The 17148-nt window shown below is 34.9% G+C and overlaps 2 protein-coding genes across 6 annotated transcripts; both read left to right on the forward strand.

Annotated features, from left to right (window-relative positions):
- The first annotated feature begins 1652 nt into the window (after window positions 1-1652).
- On the forward strand, window positions 1653-4677 carry LOC140983231 (signal peptide peptidase-like 1). Of its 3 annotated transcripts, none has more exons than XM_073450187.1 (4): window positions 1653-1771; window positions 2337-3330; window positions 3956-4156; window positions 4308-4677. In XM_073450187.1, exons 2-4 carry the CDS (start codon window positions 2533-2535, stop codon window positions 4422-4424), a joined length of 1116 nt encoding a protein of 371 aa, XP_073306288.1. In that variant the 5' UTR covers window positions 1653-1771; window positions 2337-2532; the 3' UTR covers window positions 4425-4677. The 3 variants fall into 3 exon arrangements, with proteins under 3 accessions (XP_073306288.1, XP_073306285.1, XP_073306289.1); XM_073450184.1 differs by having other exon boundaries at window positions 1672-1798; XM_073450188.1 differs by lacking the exon at window positions 1653-1771 and adding an exon at window positions 1830-2198.
- A 2196-nt stretch (window positions 4678-6873) lies between these two features.
- On the forward strand, window positions 6874-17146 carry LOC140982800 (cleavage and polyadenylation specificity factor subunit 2). Of its 3 annotated transcripts, none has more exons than XM_073449513.1 (18): window positions 6874-7151; window positions 7273-7441; window positions 8435-8531; window positions 9112-9238; window positions 9336-9454; window positions 9849-9943; window positions 10046-10197; window positions 10608-10665; window positions 10752-10859; window positions 11427-11679; window positions 11957-12141; window positions 12354-12446; window positions 13058-13156; window positions 13671-13802; window positions 13916-13960; window positions 15729-15896; window positions 16164-16238; window positions 16872-17146. In XM_073449513.1, exons 1-18 carry the CDS (start codon window positions 7003-7005, stop codon window positions 16968-16970), a joined length of 2223 nt encoding a protein of 740 aa, XP_073305614.1. In that variant the 5' UTR covers window positions 6874-7002; the 3' UTR covers window positions 16971-17146. The 3 variants fall into 3 exon arrangements, with proteins under 3 accessions (XP_073305614.1, XP_073305616.1, XP_073305615.1); XM_073449514.1 differs by having other exon boundaries at window positions 6898-7151; window positions 7273-7416; XM_073449515.1 differs by lacking the exons at window positions 15729-15896; window positions 16164-16238; window positions 16872-17146 and adding an exon at window positions 14988-15719 and having other exon boundaries at window positions 13916-13979.
- Window positions 17147-17148: the final 2 nt, after the last annotated feature.

The raw sequence follows: 17148 nt of genomic DNA on the forward strand, positions 1-17148 counted from the left end.
ACACATAACTTTATTGTGGTGTTTATCAATTATCTCTCGATGTTCTTGTTGATGACTATCTGTTACTATTTTGTCATTCCTCGGGTCTAAGGCAACGCAAGCATTGCTGCACAATGGTTTTATGTGACAACTAATTCACATTCGTCACCGCTTACGAAAATGATTATCTCAAAGTACTATAAAATTCTAATGTATTTCAATATAAGTTCATTTAAACATCTACTATATATTCAAGTCCACGTGAGAAACATACTATACAGTTTGTGAAATTTAATATTTTCAATTAGTTATTTAAATTACCACAAAACCTGTGTTAAAAAATTTTAAAGTTAAAGTGGTCAAAGTATAGCGAAGAAAAAAAACCTAAAACTATTAACAATGTTTAATTTGATTTCCGGTGAAATAGAAATCGATTTCACAACTGTTTACTTGTATTGTATTTAGAGAAACGAGTAAAACCGAGTCGAACAATATTAGGATCGAGCTCGGCTCGTTTCNCGTTTGAAAATTACTAAGCTCAAGAATAGCTCGAACTCAATTCGTTAATAGCTCGTTTATCATTCATAATGAATCTGATTTGAGCTCGTTAAACAAATTCATTTTCAAACTCGTTGAACAAGCTCAATTCCGAGCTCTTTGAGTAATATCAGCCAAAAGGTCAACTAATGTATGAAAATATAAAGAGTATACTTGTCATTTTATTGAATTTTTATGTCTTCTCTTTCACCACAATTTCAACTTGGGACAAAACAAAAAAATAATGCATGTTGCCTTCCAATGTCAAGTTCACGGCTCAATAAACTAACTCAAAAAATTAGCAAAGCTCGAGCTTGAGTCACATAAATTCGCTTTCGCTTTCACGTCTCTCTAAAATTGCAGTCATTGTAAAATCTTGGTTTATTTAATCATCAGGGACTCCCAAACACACAAATTTTCTATTGTATAGATTGAAATAGAAAATAAAAGACTTGTTATTTAACAGTGTAATATAACTTGCCTCTCATTCTTCTCGATTTAAGGATATTCGGCTCGTAAGCTCAAGCTCGAGTTCGACAAGCTTAACTAATTATCTCGAACAAACTTTTTATCAAACCAAACTGTCGTGACCAACTTAGTTAATTTACATCCTTAATTGTATTTTTGGAAAATAATTTGCCCCTTGGCAAAATTAATTGCCAAGTCAAAAAAGATGGCTAAAAGGGTCTTAAGTTGGGCATCTAGATATAATTACAGCCACAGGGGCTACCGGGCTAAGCATCTTTATTAGATGATGATGAAACAATTTTTTTTAATATATAAAAACAACCTCTTCTTAAACTATCTACTAGTTATTATCATTTTTAAAAATTTCAGTTTAATTTCTTTTATCTTGCATAAAAGTGGTTATTCTCTCATTACCAATTTTAATTTTTTAATGATAAAGAATTTCAATTTTCTGAAAAAATAATGACATTAAATTCTTTTGGGCAGACTTGGATTTGGATAACCATTTCACTATGCATCATCAACCAAACATTGTTCATAATTTTAAAAAATATATTCCTGGGTGGGCTTTTTGCAAATGCATTTAATCTGGGCTTAGCCCAGATAACCCAGACGGTTGGCTCCGGTCCATGTCAAATACTGGTCTGAAAATAAATGTCGAAGAATTTGGGTGCCAATTCACTAATATGCATAAGGAAGGGGGGACGGGTGAATATTATATTGCTTAAACTCGTTTCGTGCTCACTTCCCTGAAGCTCTCTCTGCTTTCAAAGATTTCAAGTCAAAGGTGATCTTACTCTGCAAAAATCCCTAGGTGATATTATTTGATGAATTGCCGATGATTTATCGTTGATTTTCGTGCGAATATATGCATGTTTTTTTGGAGAAATTTATGTCACTGTTGATTATCTAGTGATTTGATTTCAATTCTATAGAAGTTTCTCCGTGTTTTAAAGATTTTGTTATCTATTATTCTGGATTTCGTACTTTTTTTTTGCTCGTGATTATTTGTGAGTGAAGAAGAATCAAGTAAAATGCATATCTCTTTCCTCTGCGATTTGACGCGAATCATCTATGGGGAATTTTTAATTTAGTCATAAATTACTAAAACGGCCTCGATGAGCTGATTTTCTTTTCAAGAAAAGTGAAAAAGAAGGGAAGAATGTGCTTGTCTGTGTGGTGTTTTTTCGCAGTCTTGTGGGTGTGTTTTCAATGTAAATTTCCTTCTCCGAGACCCAATTTGTTGGCATTATGTGTGTGACTTTGGTTCTTTGGTATTGTTGATGCACTTAATTTTGTATACTTGTCTCACGTTGGTATGATCTCTTATTCACGAATTTGTTTGTTTGCAGGCAATTCTTGGGGCAGACATTGAGGAGATAAAAACTCCTCTTTTGTTTGCAGTTTGTGTTTTCCAGATTCCAGAAAACATGCCTATGGTTTCCAGAGGGATGAGTTTGAATTATAACTGACCCTGATTGTTGACCACTGTGTTTTTGAAGTTACTAGGCAACTTTGGGTTTCAAAAAGTGTTAGTTTATTTCCAAGATGGAGCCTCTCTGGACACTTGTTTATTTGCTGGAACCGCCTTCAATCATTCTACTTATAACAGCCGTAGCGGTGACATATGCCTCTGCTTCTAGAGCGCTAAGTTATGGAAAGGAAATGGAACGAAACCGTGACCTATCAGAAGCTTCCATTACTTTGGACAGCTCTCAGGCTCTGATGATCCCAATAGTGAGCTCTTGCAGCTTGCTTGTTATGTTTTATTTGTTTTCTTCAGTTTCTCAATTTCTTACTGTTTTTACCACAGTTGCCTCAGCATTCGCCCTATACTTTTGCTTGTCACCATATGTTACTCACATCAAGTCACAGTTCAGTTTGTCTGACCCATATGTATCTCAGTGCTGTTCCAAGCCATTTACGCGTTTCCAAAGTCTTTTATTGTTTATCTGCATTGCTTTAGTTATGGCGTGGATTGTATCTGGGCACTGGATATTGAACAACATTCTGGGTATCTCTCTTTGCATTGCCTTTGTCAGCCATGTTCGACTTCCCAATATCAAGATATGTGCAATGCTTCTGTTTTGTCTTTTCTTGTATGACATATTCTGGGTTTTCTATTCTGAGAGAATTTTTGGGGCTAATGTTATGGTATCGGTTGCAACTCAACAAGCATCTAATCCGGTACATACAGTGGCTGATAGTTTGAGTCTTCCTGGGCTACAGTTGATTACGAAAAAACTTGAGTTACCTGTCAAGATTGTGTTTCCCAGAAATATGTTAGGCGGTGCAGCACCTGGGAGTAATACTTCTGACTACATGATGCTTGGCCTAGGAGACATGGTAAGTATGCTGTTAAATGTTCCTGGTGATTTAGATATACGTCATTTGGTTGCTGGCTTGCTGGAGACAGTTAAAATGCTTTGAGATTTGGGTTGTGTTGTTTTGGCTCACAGCGTGTGAGCTAGCTCTACATATTCGGTGGGACCATATTGTTATATATCATCTCGACCTTACCACTATTGTACTAATGTGTTTCTTTTGCATTATTTTCAAGTAATTTGGTGTCTGTAGTTTGTCTAATTTTAACCGATCTTTATCCACATTAGTCAAAATTTGTCCATGGCTTCAATAGATACCAGTTTTTGCGGACATAATTTACCATGCCAGAGATTGTGAAAGCTCACACAGCTTTTCCACAGCCTCGTAGGCTCATATTTTTTTCAAGTTCCTCTCTCGAAATGCAGAGCATTTTAAGTATGTTATTGCGATGCTAAACGAATAATGAACTGTTTAACCATTACTTAATCTTTATTTATTAATAATGTCAGTCACCTTCACTGCATTTTGGCTCTCAAAGCATGAGCTTACAGCATCCTACTACTTTTCCGGCATAATTTGGGTATTGCTTTTTGTACAGATCGTGTGACAACAATTTAAGGTCTTGCAATGCCTATTTTTCTCGCAGGCTATTCCGTCTATGCTTTTAGCTATGGTTCTCTGTTTTGATCATCGAAAAAGCAGGGATTCTTCTACTGCCTTTGATGTACAATCTTCAAAGAGTTTCAAGTACTTTCCACATGCACTTACTGGATATGCAATTGGACTGGTGGCCGCATTAGCAGCTGGCATTTTGTCACGCTCACCTCAACCAGCTCTTTTGTATCTGGTATGTATAAACGTGATTATTCTGACATTATACTAAAGACAGTTGAAACTAAGGTGAAATTCAAATATATACTGTATTAAGAGTTCCACATTGCCTTTCGATTTTGACTTGTACTAGTATGTTTAGATATTATCCGACTTCTCCTTTGCAGGTGCCTTCAACCCTGGGACCCGTAATTGTTCGCTCTTGGGTGAAGAACGACCTGGCCGAGCTGTGGGAGGGAAATGCGATAAATGTAGATGAGAAAGCCCATCTAACAGTGCCCTGATACTTACGTGTGGCCTCAACCCGTCCGCCCTCGTAGACGTTAGAAACTCGGAAAAGATATGAAGGGGTGATTTGGTCCACTTGATACCAAATCGGCATATGATAAAACGTCGAGCAGTCCTGGCATGTACTGAGAAGTCTGAGGCCATATGAGGAACTTTATATTTGGGAGCAAGACTTGAATACTATTTTATGTTATTTCGAAAGATGATTACATTTGTTCACAGAAATCGCAATTAATTTTTCCCGCATATAAATCTTTTTATCATCCTTTAAACTTTCGGGTTTTTTTTTTTTTAAATTTTATAAAATAATAAAACTATTGTAAAAATGTGGTAAGTTTTAAAAGATTGTAAAACTAGTACAATCCGGGACTTACTGTCCCGGATTCAAATTTTTTATTATTATTTTTTTTTAACTTTTTTTTAAAAAAAATAAAACGGATATCGGCAATTGATAGTGCAAACCCGTCGCTTTTGACGACGGTTTAACAAACACCGTCGCTAAGGCACGGATTCAAATAATCCGTGACAGTTTGCCACGGATTCTGAGTCCGTGGCAGAAAACCACGGATTCAATATCCGTGACCCATTAACCCGTGACCTTCTTTCTACCTATTTAAATGCGGTGATGCTATTCATTTTATCACCGAAGCCGAACAACTTAGGAGCAAAATTATTTCTTTTGATCACCGAGCATCAAACATTCTTTCCATCATCGGTCTTCAGACTTTTCTATTTAATTATTAGCGTAAGTCTTCTGCATTTTTCAGAATATTAAGAGGTAATTTTTTTTTTAGTATTTTATATTGTTCGTTCATTATACCAGTTTTAAGTTTTAAGTAATAACAATAGTTATAATATTAATTGTATTATTGGAATTATAATACTGTTATTTACAATTTTTAGAATAATAATAATTATACTTAATTTAATTATAATAATTATATTTACTTGATGTAATATTATATCTACACTAATTACAATAATTATAATATTAATTGTATTATTGGAATTATAATATGTATATAAATTACAGACGTTATATTTACGTGAAATTTTATGTATAGTATAATTATATATTAAGAAGTAATTTGTTTTGTGTAATTTTTTTTATAATACTTGTCATTTATTTCAGATATTAGCATCGTCCGTTGATATTATTACAAGTTCCGTATGATTACGTTTGAGAAGGTAATTTAATTAATTTTTTTAATATTTTGTTTGTATTATTTATATTATATTAATGTAATTATAATTTTGTTCACTAACATTATATGATTAAGTATAATTTAATTAAATAGTATATTTTTAATATTAATCGCGATATTAAAAAATAATTTGAATATTAAAAAAATAAATATGATTTTTTGATTTTTGAAAATATTTCGAGGTTAGTATTTTTAATATAAATAATTTAATTTAATATAAGAATAAGTTATAAAGTATCAGTGATTCTCCTCCCTTTATAAATTGCGTCGATAGTGTGATTATCGGAATTCTTAATTTGATTTGATAGTTTTCTGTCGAATATCATAATTTTAGAGAATTGCGACGAGTCTCAGTAATTCAGAATTTGATTTGAGAGAATTGTGATGAATATCAGAATTTGGGAGAATTGCGCCGAATCTAAGTCGAATCTCTGTTTTTTCTTTCTATATTGAATAGTTTTATGTATATTATATCTGATAATGTTTGTAATTTATTGCAGATATTAAACTCCGGTAGCTGATTTAATTACAAATTCAGTACAACGACATTTGAAAAGGTAATTTCAATAATTTCTTATATTTTAATTGTATTCTGAAAAATGCAGAAGACTTATGCTATTAATATTCTGAAAAATGCAGAAGACTTGCGCTAATAATTAAATAGAAAAGTCTGAAGATCGGTGCTGGAAAGAATGTTCGATGCTCGGTGATCGAAAGAAATAATTTTGCTCCTAAGTTGCTCGGCTTCGGAGAAAGAAGGTCAATCCGTGCCTTAGCGACGGTTTTTGTTTAAACCGTCGCTAATAGCGACGGTGTTTGGTAAAACAGTTGCCAATAGCGACATGTTTTGTTAAACCGTCGTCAATAGCGACGGTTTTGCACAATCAATCGCCGATATCCCTTTTATTTTTTTTTTAAAAAAAGTTAAAAAAAATAATAATAAAAAATTTGAATCCGGGACAGTAAGTCCCGGATTGTACTAGTTTTACAAACTTTTAGAAGTTGTCACATTTTTACAATAGTTTTATTAATTTATAATATTTTTTAAAAAAACCCTTAAACTTTCATCCACTTCGAAATATTAATTTCATTTCCCGACTTTCTTTTCTCCAATGATTTTTTAATTTAGATCAATTTAATCATAAAACAAAAAAATCATCTTAATAATTATTATACATAAGCACACATCGCTAGTAAATGATTAAAGATTGAATTTCACGGATTAAAATCATATTTAACGGGTTGATCTTAACCCGGATAAACTACACGGATCCTAAAACCCTTCATTCCCCGTCCTGAGCGCAGAAGAACATAAACAAAATAAGAAGAAATCAATCAAAGCAAAAAAGCAGAGCAAATTCGTACGGAAATGGGGACATCGGTGCAAGTGAAGCCTCTATGTGGAGTGTACAATGAGAATCCGCTTTCGTACTTGGTCTCCATCGACGGCTTCAATATCCTCATTGATTGCGGTTGGAACGACCATTTTGATGCTTCCCTTCTTCAACCCCTCGCCAGGTTTGGTATAACACACATATTGTGGAATCTTTGTGTTCGTTGGATGGAATTGGTTTACTTGTCATTGTCGGTTTCGAAGTTTACGATTATAACTGTGGAGAAAACTTTCAATGTGGACCAGGGTCGCTTCAACTGTGGATGCCGTATTGCTATCGCACCCGGACACACTCCATCTAGGCGCGTTACCTTACGCCGTGAAAGAACTTGGACTATGTGCTCCTGTTTATGCGACCGAGCCTGTGTACAGATTGGGTCTACTGACCATGTACGATCACTATCTTTCACGAAAGGTGAAATGTTAATCAGGGACTTTTTGTTCTTGAGGAGCCTGCTTGCTCTTCTTTTTTGGTTTCTATTAGCTACTGTATAACAGCTGTGCAAACTTAGACCCTCTCAGTTGTGTACGTGATTTAGCTTTCTTGACTGCGCTAGGAATCAATATTTTTCTACTGTTTCTGTAGTATACAAAAGCGGCATCATGGAACGGTGTACTTTTGTCTAATATGTCAGCAGTTGAAAGCAAGTAGTTTCCTTTTAGTTAATGCATGTATAAGAGCTATTGAAATTAAAAAGTGTGAAACCACCTTTCATTTGCCTCTCTTTTTTATTATTTGTTTTCTTTCTGTTGATGGCAACGATAAACGATGTTTGTTTGTAAGAATGTAACCAGGTGGAGCATGAACTCAGTGATATTCCTTTCTGAGAGTATATGAGACTTGATTTCTGGCATTTCTTTCCAACTACTGATCATACTCGTGTGTATCTAGTTGAGTAGAGTATGTTTTATGCTTTTCTTCTGGGTTAAGTTTAGATGGAATCATGAGAAGTTTTCATCTAGTAAGAACTATGGTTTACCCAATTGAATCAAAATTCATGTGAATTTAAAATGCACAAATGCTTTTACTGTACGGAATATCCATTCTCATATTATCAGTTTGGGATCTATGTTAAACCAAAATTATTAAAATAAAACAATTTTGTAAATCAACTCATATATCAATTGCCGATTCAAAAATAATTATACAATTTTTATATTTTTAGTACTAATGACGATACCGTACATGTTATTTCTTGATTATAAGTTATATAAGTTTTGTTTCTGCACCTGAGAATTGGTATTCGGTGTTTGTATACTGACGTCAAAAAGTGATAGCATTTACAAAAAATAACAGTGAAGATCAAACCACAATTTTCAATTTGGTCTGAGAAATGTTGTACCATCTTATTGAGCAATGTTTATTCTCAATACATTTCCCTATCCGATTGTATTTGTTTCCTTGCAGCAAGTATCAGAGTTTGATTTATTTACACTCGATGACATCGATTCTGCTTTTCAAAACATTACCAGATTGACATACTCTCAGAATTACTATATGTCTGGTAAGTTTTCTCTTCGACTTAGTTTGCACCAGAGTTTGTATTCCAAAAGCTTCTGGTGTTTGGGCACATTATGAGTTATTTCGTTTATTAGCTCTGTCAATTCTATTCCCTTGTGTTGTTTTTTGAGTGTCAAGATTTCTTCTATTGTTCGTCTTATTCTATTAAGCTTACCTCTCAAGGGAAGAACGTAGAATTGGGGCGTGGCACATCATGTATTCCTGTATCATCTACGCTGGAATTTTGCAATGATAAACTTACAATTCAGACTTTATTTTATTGTTATTGTAATCATAAATAAGTTTCTTTATTGAGGTTTCAGTGTTTAGGCTTTGATTTTGATATTTGCATTGTTCAGCTCTCTTTTGTAGTTTTGTTTAACATGATTGTTTTATCTTTTTATGACTGCTTTGAGACTTGAGAGCGCATGTAAATTAGTCAAAAAGTATAGATGAGAACAGTTTGTTAGTTGCTGGTGATTCCACGTGAACTCGTGTCTCGTCATTTTATGCTTGGATAACATGTTAAACATAGCCTTATCTTTTGTTTTACATGTATTTCAATTCCTATTAACTAATGCTAGGAAAAGGAGAAGGAATCGTTGTTGCTCCCCACTTAGCTGGTCACCTTTTAGGTGGCACAGTTTGGAAGATAACAAAAGATGGCGAAGATGTCATATATGCTGTTGACTTCAATCATCGTAAAGAAAGGTTTTCTTCCTGCCCCCGCCGCACGAGAAGTTTTAGTACCAAAGTGATATTCATGTACATAATATGGAGAAGCTAAATCCACTGTTCTTTTTATCAGGCATTTGAATGGAACTGTTTTAGAGTCTTTTGTCCGCCCTGCAGTTCTAATAACGGATGCTTATAATGCTTTATTAAGTAATCAGCCTCCAAGGCGTCAGAGGGACCAAGAATTTCTAGGTAATATATTAGCATTCATAAATTTGAACGGCATTTCAATTTTATTCCCATTTCCATTTTTCTGTTGTTCAGTCATCCAGAAAAGATTTCGATTCTGCTGTCTGGACCAAACTTCAGTTAAAAAGAACTAACAAAACCCTCTTCTCTTGTTGGTCTGGATGGTAGTAATATGTAAACATATGTATGCACACACGGGGAAGGAGCTCACTAATTTTTCATATACTCAGCCACTTTTAAAATTATTTTATTGACGGAAAAGAAACATCTTCCACGTATATTTCTTTTGTCATGGTTCAACGGCATGCACTATAAATCCTAATCAGGCCTTCTAAGCTGTTAATTGTTTGATTGCCATTTACTGGAAAAAAACTTTCTTTATTCTTGTATATTTTAGATGCTATCTTGAGGATATTGAGAGCGGACGGAAAGATATTGGTGCCAGTAGATACAGCTGGTCGAGTGCTGGAGCTACTTTTAATCCTGGAACAGGTAAGTCGGCCTTCATGACATTGGAGTTTATCCGTCTGGTTATTATTAATTGGATATTAAGATTTATATCGAACATAGAAAGATTAAAAAAGAAAATTGCAGTACTGGGAGCAGCACAACTTGACGTTTCCCATCTTCTTCCTTACATATGTCTCATCAAGTACTGTTGATTATGCCAAGAGTTTTCTCGAGTGGATGAGCGATTCAATAGCAAAATCCTTCGAGCACACACGCGACAATGCTTTTCTTCTGAAGTAAGATATCTTCATCTCCTTATCTCTTTGGTACCTTTTGGTTTTGTTGTGAATTGCTTTGAAAGCATGCAGAAAAAGCTGCATGGTGCCTCAATTAAACCGGATTGTCAAAGATGATTGTGAAATTTTCCATCTAGTTTCACTCAGTTCTTGAAATAATTTCAGTATCTGGTCAGCATTTTTTACTCTATTGTCCTGGGAATTTTTGGACCTGGATGTTTTGGTCTTTGATTTAGTTCTTTTGTACATCTGCTGACCCTAGCGTAGTAGCGCTTGACCAATAAACTAATTTTAAGAAGAAATTGATTGGTCGTTTTGATGCAAATGCTGACTCATTGTGTCTTGTTAACATCAAGCTCACAATAATCTGTGAAGAGGTTCTTATCCATTATTTTATACAACACTTGCAGACATGTCACTCTTTTGATTAATAAAAGTGAGCTTGAAAATGTTCCTGATGGCCCAAAGGTTAGGATGCACAATTCCTTTACGTGATCATTTCAGTATTTCTGAATTTTCATTTTCATGATTTCCTTAGCACTGTGTTCTGTCAGATTGTTTTAGCATCAATGGCAAGTTTGGAGGCGGGATTCTCTCATGATATATTTGTTGAATGGGCTGCTGATGTGAAGAACCTTGTACTTTTTACTGAGAGAGGCCAGGTTTGCTTTTACCCTTCTGTTTGTGAATCTTGTAGTAATTAGTTGCATATTTTAATCATGTTTTGGGCCCCAAATTAGGACAGTGTTGGAAATCTCCATAATTAATTTTATTGGAGTTTTTTTGCCATTTCGCTTTTATGCTAGAGCCCTTTATAAGCTCTTACGATAGTATAGGTCTCTAGGGGAGGCTTTGTATTATTTTGGTTTGTTCAAGTGCTTTTATGTTTGCATTTATTAGATATGTGATAAGTTTAACGTGTTTTTCAGTTCCTATGATGTTTCTGCCATTAACATAATTTCTGATTCCTTTCAATTAATCAAGTTGCATTTCCGAAAACAAATTGCATCTGTTATAAGATTGAACTGTCGAGTTTGGCTGCTCTCCACTGCCTGAAAATTTTGGATCTCTGTTTTTTTTTTCACTTCATGCATTTGTTCTTGAATCATATAATTTTTCCCTTATCATTCAAGAGGAAAAAATGAAAAGAAAGAGGAGAAAACTGGTTTCATTACCCTGCTGCTTTTGGAGTGTTCATGCGCATTTGTCCTGACTTCTGCACCTTGTAGTTTGCCACCCTAGCTCGTATGCTTCAGTCAGACCCTCCTCCTAAAGCTGTTAAAGTAATAATGTCAAAGAGAGTTCCCTTGGTTGGAGAGGAGTTAGCTGCCTATGAAGAAGAGCAAGATCAGAAAAGACAGGAGGAAGCTCTTAAAGCTGCTCTGATCAAAGAGGAGGAATCAAAAGTTTCCCTCAGTGCTGAGCCTGCTGGGGGTGATCCTATGGTGGTTGATACCAGCATCGCCAATCCTTCTTCAACTTGTAATCCCTAGACTCTCAAAAATATTTGCTAATTTTACCTAGTAAACTTTTCTTGCCAAAATTTTTAGCTACAAAAAAGGATTATTTCAACATATAATTTGAAAATGAATCCATATATGAGAAAGGACACAATTTGAATAATCCAGACTGCCCTACAAGAGGATAGAAAACCGAGGTCCTCAAGTATGTTATATATAGTTTATAGCCAACTAAAAGGAAGTTACATTTCTGCATGGGCCGCAAGTTTTGTAAACTCAAACACATTACATTCTTTCAGCTGTTGGTTTGCAACATGGGGCTTTCAGAGACGTATTAATTGATGGATTTGTTCCCCTTCCATCTGCGGCCGCTCCAATGTTCCCGTTCTATGAGAACTCTGTAGAATGGGATGATTTTGGCGAAGTCATCAATCCAGATGATTACATAATCAAGGATGAAGACATGGACCTAGCATCGATGCGGGTTAGTTTTTTTAATAACATGCCTCTCTATGTGCATTAGTTTTCAGCAACTTGAGGGGTAAGAACAGTCGTCTCTTTCCTTCATATGTTATTGAGTTGATTTTTTCACATCTGGAAGAACATGGGACACATTTACTTGGTTCTAAAAACCAAATTTTCAACTCCTTTTATTATTGGTGGTGCTATATATATCTCACAGAATCTATTTTGTAGGCTGATGGTGACCTTAATGGAAAGCTTGATGAAGGATTTGCTAGTCTTATATTTGATACAACTCCGTCAAAAGTAGTATCTTTTGAGCAAACTGTACGTATAATCTCTTTTGCTTTTCCAAATTTTACCAACCGCTAGGTTTGACTACATCTGAAGTTATATTCTCAACTCAGTGTTATTCACAAATGCAAAAAACATTCATTAAAAGTAATATCTTCTGAGCAAACTAGAGTAGAATATGCCTTTGATTTTCCTAAGTTCTTTGAAATTAGATCTGAAGAAGCTGAAGTTATTTTCTCGACAATGTGTTACTCATGAACAAAAAAACCACATTACCAAAATTAACATTACGTTGCATTGGATTTTTCTTATAAAAAACGGAAAAATTGCGTTGATTTCTTTATAGCTTGTGCTTGAGCTGGAGCCTGCTTGAATTCAATTCGAGCTAGATCTGAAACATCAAAATTTGTTTACTCCGGTGGGCTCAACTTGTTTACACACCCTATATTTTATACCATACATGAATCACATGTCTAAGGTCTACAGTTTTCCGTTTATTAGTAACTATGGATGGTCTTTAAATTATTTTACTGTGTTCCTGTCAGATCTGAATCTACAGTCCACCTGTTTGATTTCTCCCTTGCAACTTTAGAAGAATTATTTATTTCATTAATTCTAGGTCTTCATTAAACGCAACATTGCAGGTCTATGTCAAGTGTTCCTTGGTCTTTATGGATTTTGAGGGCCGATCCGATGGAAGCTCGATCAAAAAGATTCTCGCCCATGTTTCCCCCTTGAAGCTCGTAAGGAACTTTCCTGAGCTTCTTGTACCCCTTATGTCGTGCTTCATATACATTCCTTCCTAAAGAGTTAATAGTATTTTTGCTCCAAGATATTATCATAAACATAGAAGTTTTCAATATTTTATATTCCAGGGTAGTTGTTGAATATAATTTTGACACGAATTGTGATCAAATCACAGTAAAGCTTCCCCCCACACTATTCCCGGCGCAGTGGCACACGAGATTTATTTTCTAAAAATTTAAAAGCAAGCAACATCATATGATACCGAGTAATTTTCTGTTTAAGTTTGTCATATCCCTTGTTGATAATATACAACTTCTTTCTGGCTTAGAACATCTGCAATTTTATATGTTTGGTGGCAAGGAAGATTCTGGTAGTATATTGAGATTATCTGTGACTGATATCTTATTATGTGATATCTATAGGCGGTTTTTTGTTGCCTTCGACTGTTTAGGAAGAGTTTAGTGATTGAATTAAGTTGCTTCGACAATTTCTTTTTTGTCTTGTACCTAGGTCTTAGTACATGGATCAGCAGAAGCCACCGAGCATTTAAAGCAACATTGTCTGAAAAATGTTTGCCCCCATGTATATGCTCCTCAGATTGAGGAATCAATTGATGTCACTTCAGATTTGTGTGCTTATAAAGTAAGTTCTCCATGTTTTGTTACGTAAAAAAACGCTCTGACCTCCTTTTGAGATTCATTGAGCAATTGACCATGTAATCAGGGGCTTATTATGTTTCTCTTTTTGAAATATAGGTTCAACTTTCAGAGAAACTAATGAGCAACATTCTATTCAAGAAGGTAAGTGTTATGGTCAGAGGTGTGGATCATGTTATGGGATGATCGATATATCTTGGATAGGGTTTCGAGGCTCGTTTTGAGAGAACCTAATGACCTCACATTAACTATTTGATTTCAGAATTCTGAATATTCTTGCAACAATAGTCATTTAAATACAAAGAAGACAATTAGTTTCCCCAGCAAGAAATCTGCCGTAATTCCTCTATCCATGGCTAGAATGCATGCAATATTAGAAAAAGAAACTAAATAAAATCCATCTAAATAATTCCTTATGTCTGAATCTTTCATCGCTGCATCCTTGATTTCAGCAGTTTGTCCTTAATTCTTGCCCATTACATCTACCTCCCCTTGGAAATCGTGCTTGTCAAGCACGAAAAAGAAAGATTACAGGATTTTCAAATTGTTGCTGCTCTCTTGCTATTCTGAAAAATTCTCCACCACTTCATGAACAATTGTTGTAGGAGTATCTCAAGGATTAAGCGCAAATGGCGGTAATTCTTAAATTCTTCTCAATTTAACTTTGGACGATCTCGTTCCCATTTGAGGAATCAGAGTTCGCCATCGCACTCAAAGTGGAAAGAGCCAATCTTTCCTTGTCTTTCTCTGGTCCGTGTTGGTGTGAAAAAAAAAATTTCACATTGACTAAGATATCTCATCAAGTCTGATTGGCTATTGTACCGGGGAAAATCTAGCTTCAAATTTTGAGTTACTTATGATAAGTCATTCTTGTTGTCTCGTTGTCCTTCAAAATGCTGGTCGTGGGACCCGTTGATTGCTGCTGTCTTTGCCCCGATCTTCCTCCAATCGCATGGTTGACACTTGACAGAGATTTTGATATCTCCTCCAATTGATCAAGAAGAGCTTGCTGCCTTGTTTCATTGGCTGCCATGTCCTCTTGATACAACTTTTCAAAAGCTTCAAATTGCTGTTGTAATGCTTGGAATCCCCCCATGACGACTGGCTCTGATTGTAATGCTTGGAATCCCCCATGACGACTGGCTCTGATACCAATTTTTTATGGTCCCAGGTTTGGATCATATCATGGGATGGTTAATATATTTGGGATAGGGTTTCGAGCTCGTTTTGAGATAACCTCACGAGCTCACATTTACTATTTGATTTTAGGATTCTAGATATTCTTATTCATTGCAACAATAGTCATTTGACTATAAGGAAGACAATTAATTTCTCTAGCAAAAAATCTGCCGTAATTCCCCTATCTGGCTAGAATGCAAGCAATAAGAAAAAAAGAAACTAAATAAAATCCTTCTGATTAATTCCTTATTTCTGAATCTTCCATCACTTCATCATTGATTTCAGCAGTTTCATTGATTTCAGCAGTTTGTCCTTAATTCTTGCTCCTTACAGTAAGCATCTCGGTATTTCCTTTAAGAAGCTGTGCCAACTGTTACTTTTTATGTATATCGAGAAGTCACTTTGAATAGATGGCAGGAACTCTTGCTTATTTGTTTTTATAGATCTGGCAGCTTTAACCATTCATTTGGTTCGAACAATTGGATTTATAAAAAGAAATAATCTTGATTCGTAGACAACATATATTTGATTCCTGTGACTTTAACTTTATAAATGCATGCGAGTGTAATGCTGATAAGATTTTGCCCATTGGCTTCCTCCTAATTTTTTTTGGCCAAATACGCCAAATTCTGAAGTTGCAGCTTGCAGGGTTTTGTCACCATGTGTTAATGGCTGTGGTTTACTCAATATATAATATTTCTATGTCTTAAAAGTGCACACATTCTTGTTATAGCTTGGAGATTATGAAATAGCTTGGATTGATGCTGAAGTAGAGAAGACAGAAAGTGGAACATTGTCTTTGCTTCCTCTTTCAACTCCTGCTCCAACTCATAAAACAGTCTTGGTTGGGGACATAAAAATGGCAGACTTCAAACAGTTTCTTGCTAGCAAAGGGATCCAGGTATATTAGCTACAACGAATCACTTGTTTAAACAAAATATACTCCTCTGGGTCCCTGACAGCCCTCTTTGACTATGTAAACGAGCCATATGTTCTTGTACTGTTTGATTAAGAACTGACGACAAAATTTTCAACAAAAATACATGTAATTTTATTATTGTTTTATTCGAGGGGCTGACAATTGGCCTTTGGCACTCCACTAGTCTGCTCTGTTTTTGTTTCAATTTTTTTTTAGATTTTATGTGGTTAACATGTGCTATATTCTCAGGTTGAATTTGCTAGTGGTGCCTTGCGTTGCGGGGACTATGTGACTCTGCGGAAAGTTGGAGATTCCAACCAAAAGGTTGGTGACTTTTGCTTGAATTTGTAAGATTTTTCCTTGTTTCTCATTCTTTTTAGCAGTCATCAACTACAGAAAAACCTTTTTATTGCTGTGCTTTTTGGAACAAGTTAATTTTTCAATGAAAGAAGGTTTTAACTTTTTCATACAAGGCCTAGGCACAAAGGATATTTATTTCGATTTGATCACATAGAGGTAAACATTAATGGAATTTGTCAATAGAGCGTGTTAATTCCAAGGTGTGCCTGCATATCTATAAGTGGATGGAAACTAATTTGAAAAAACTAGTACATGCATATCTAGCTTTGTAATATGGAAAGTCTTCTCGTTGATATTTTTTTAGGTCAAACGTATGCTCGAACAAGCAATGTTCACCTAGTTGTTCCGTATAGGCTTCATTTCATGTCATAACACGCTTTTTTGAAATATAAATCCCATGAATACATTGTACATAACTTCAAGATGCAAATCAACAAGGAAACACAGTTCTTTGACATTGATGTAACATATAATTTGCAGGATACAAATGCTACTATGTGGTGATAAATTTTCTTGCAGGACAAAATAATTGTAACTTTTTATAAGGTTAGTTTATTCCTAATTTGATTGAGACAAATTTTGGAGCATGTGTTGTAGGGTGGTGGCAATATACAACATATAATTCTTGAAGGCCCCTTGTCGGAAGAGTACTACAAAATCCGGGATCATCTGTATTCACAATTTTATTCCCTTTAGGCTGCAGTTTCGGTGTATCATCTCTGTATCTGTACTAGTCTAACACAATTAAAATCCGATTTTTCTTTGTTTTTTCTTTCTCAATTAGTGCATTTACGACCATTACTTGTCTTGTAATATTTATGTAGAATTTGTACATTTTTTTCTAGATTTCTAATTTTAGCTGATTTTCTTTATG

The sequence above is a fragment of the Primulina huaijiensis genome, chromosome 8 (assembly GCF_012295235.1).
Source record: "Primulina huaijiensis isolate GDHJ02 chromosome 8, ASM1229523v2, whole genome shotgun sequence".
Classification (NCBI taxonomy): domain Eukaryota; kingdom Viridiplantae; phylum Streptophyta; class Magnoliopsida; order Lamiales; family Gesneriaceae; genus Primulina; species Primulina huaijiensis.

Coding starts and splice junctions, on each gene's coding strand:
- LOC140983231 (XM_073450187.1), top strand. CDS start 2,533: ATGGAGCCTCTCTGGACACTTGTTTATTTGCTGGAACCGCCTTCAATC. Junction 3,331..3,955: donor TGCTTGGCCTAGGAGACATG/GTAAGTATGCTG, acceptor TTTTTCTCGCAG/GCTATTCCGTCTATGCTTTT. Junction 4,157..4,307: donor AACCAGCTCTTTTGTATCTG/GTATGTATAAAC, acceptor TCTCCTTTGCAG/GTGCCTTCAACCCTGGGACC.
- LOC140982800 (XM_073449513.1), top strand. CDS start 7,003: ATGGGGACATCGGTGCAAGTGAAGCCTCTATGTGGAGTGTACAATGAG. Junction 8,532..9,111: donor TCAGAATTACTATATGTCTG/GTAAGTTTTCTC, acceptor AACTAATGCTAG/GAAAAGGAGAAGGAATCGTT. Junction 10,860..11,426: donor TTTTTACTGAGAGAGGCCAG/GTTTGCTTTTAC, acceptor TGCACCTTGTAG/TTTGCCACCCTAGCTCGTAT.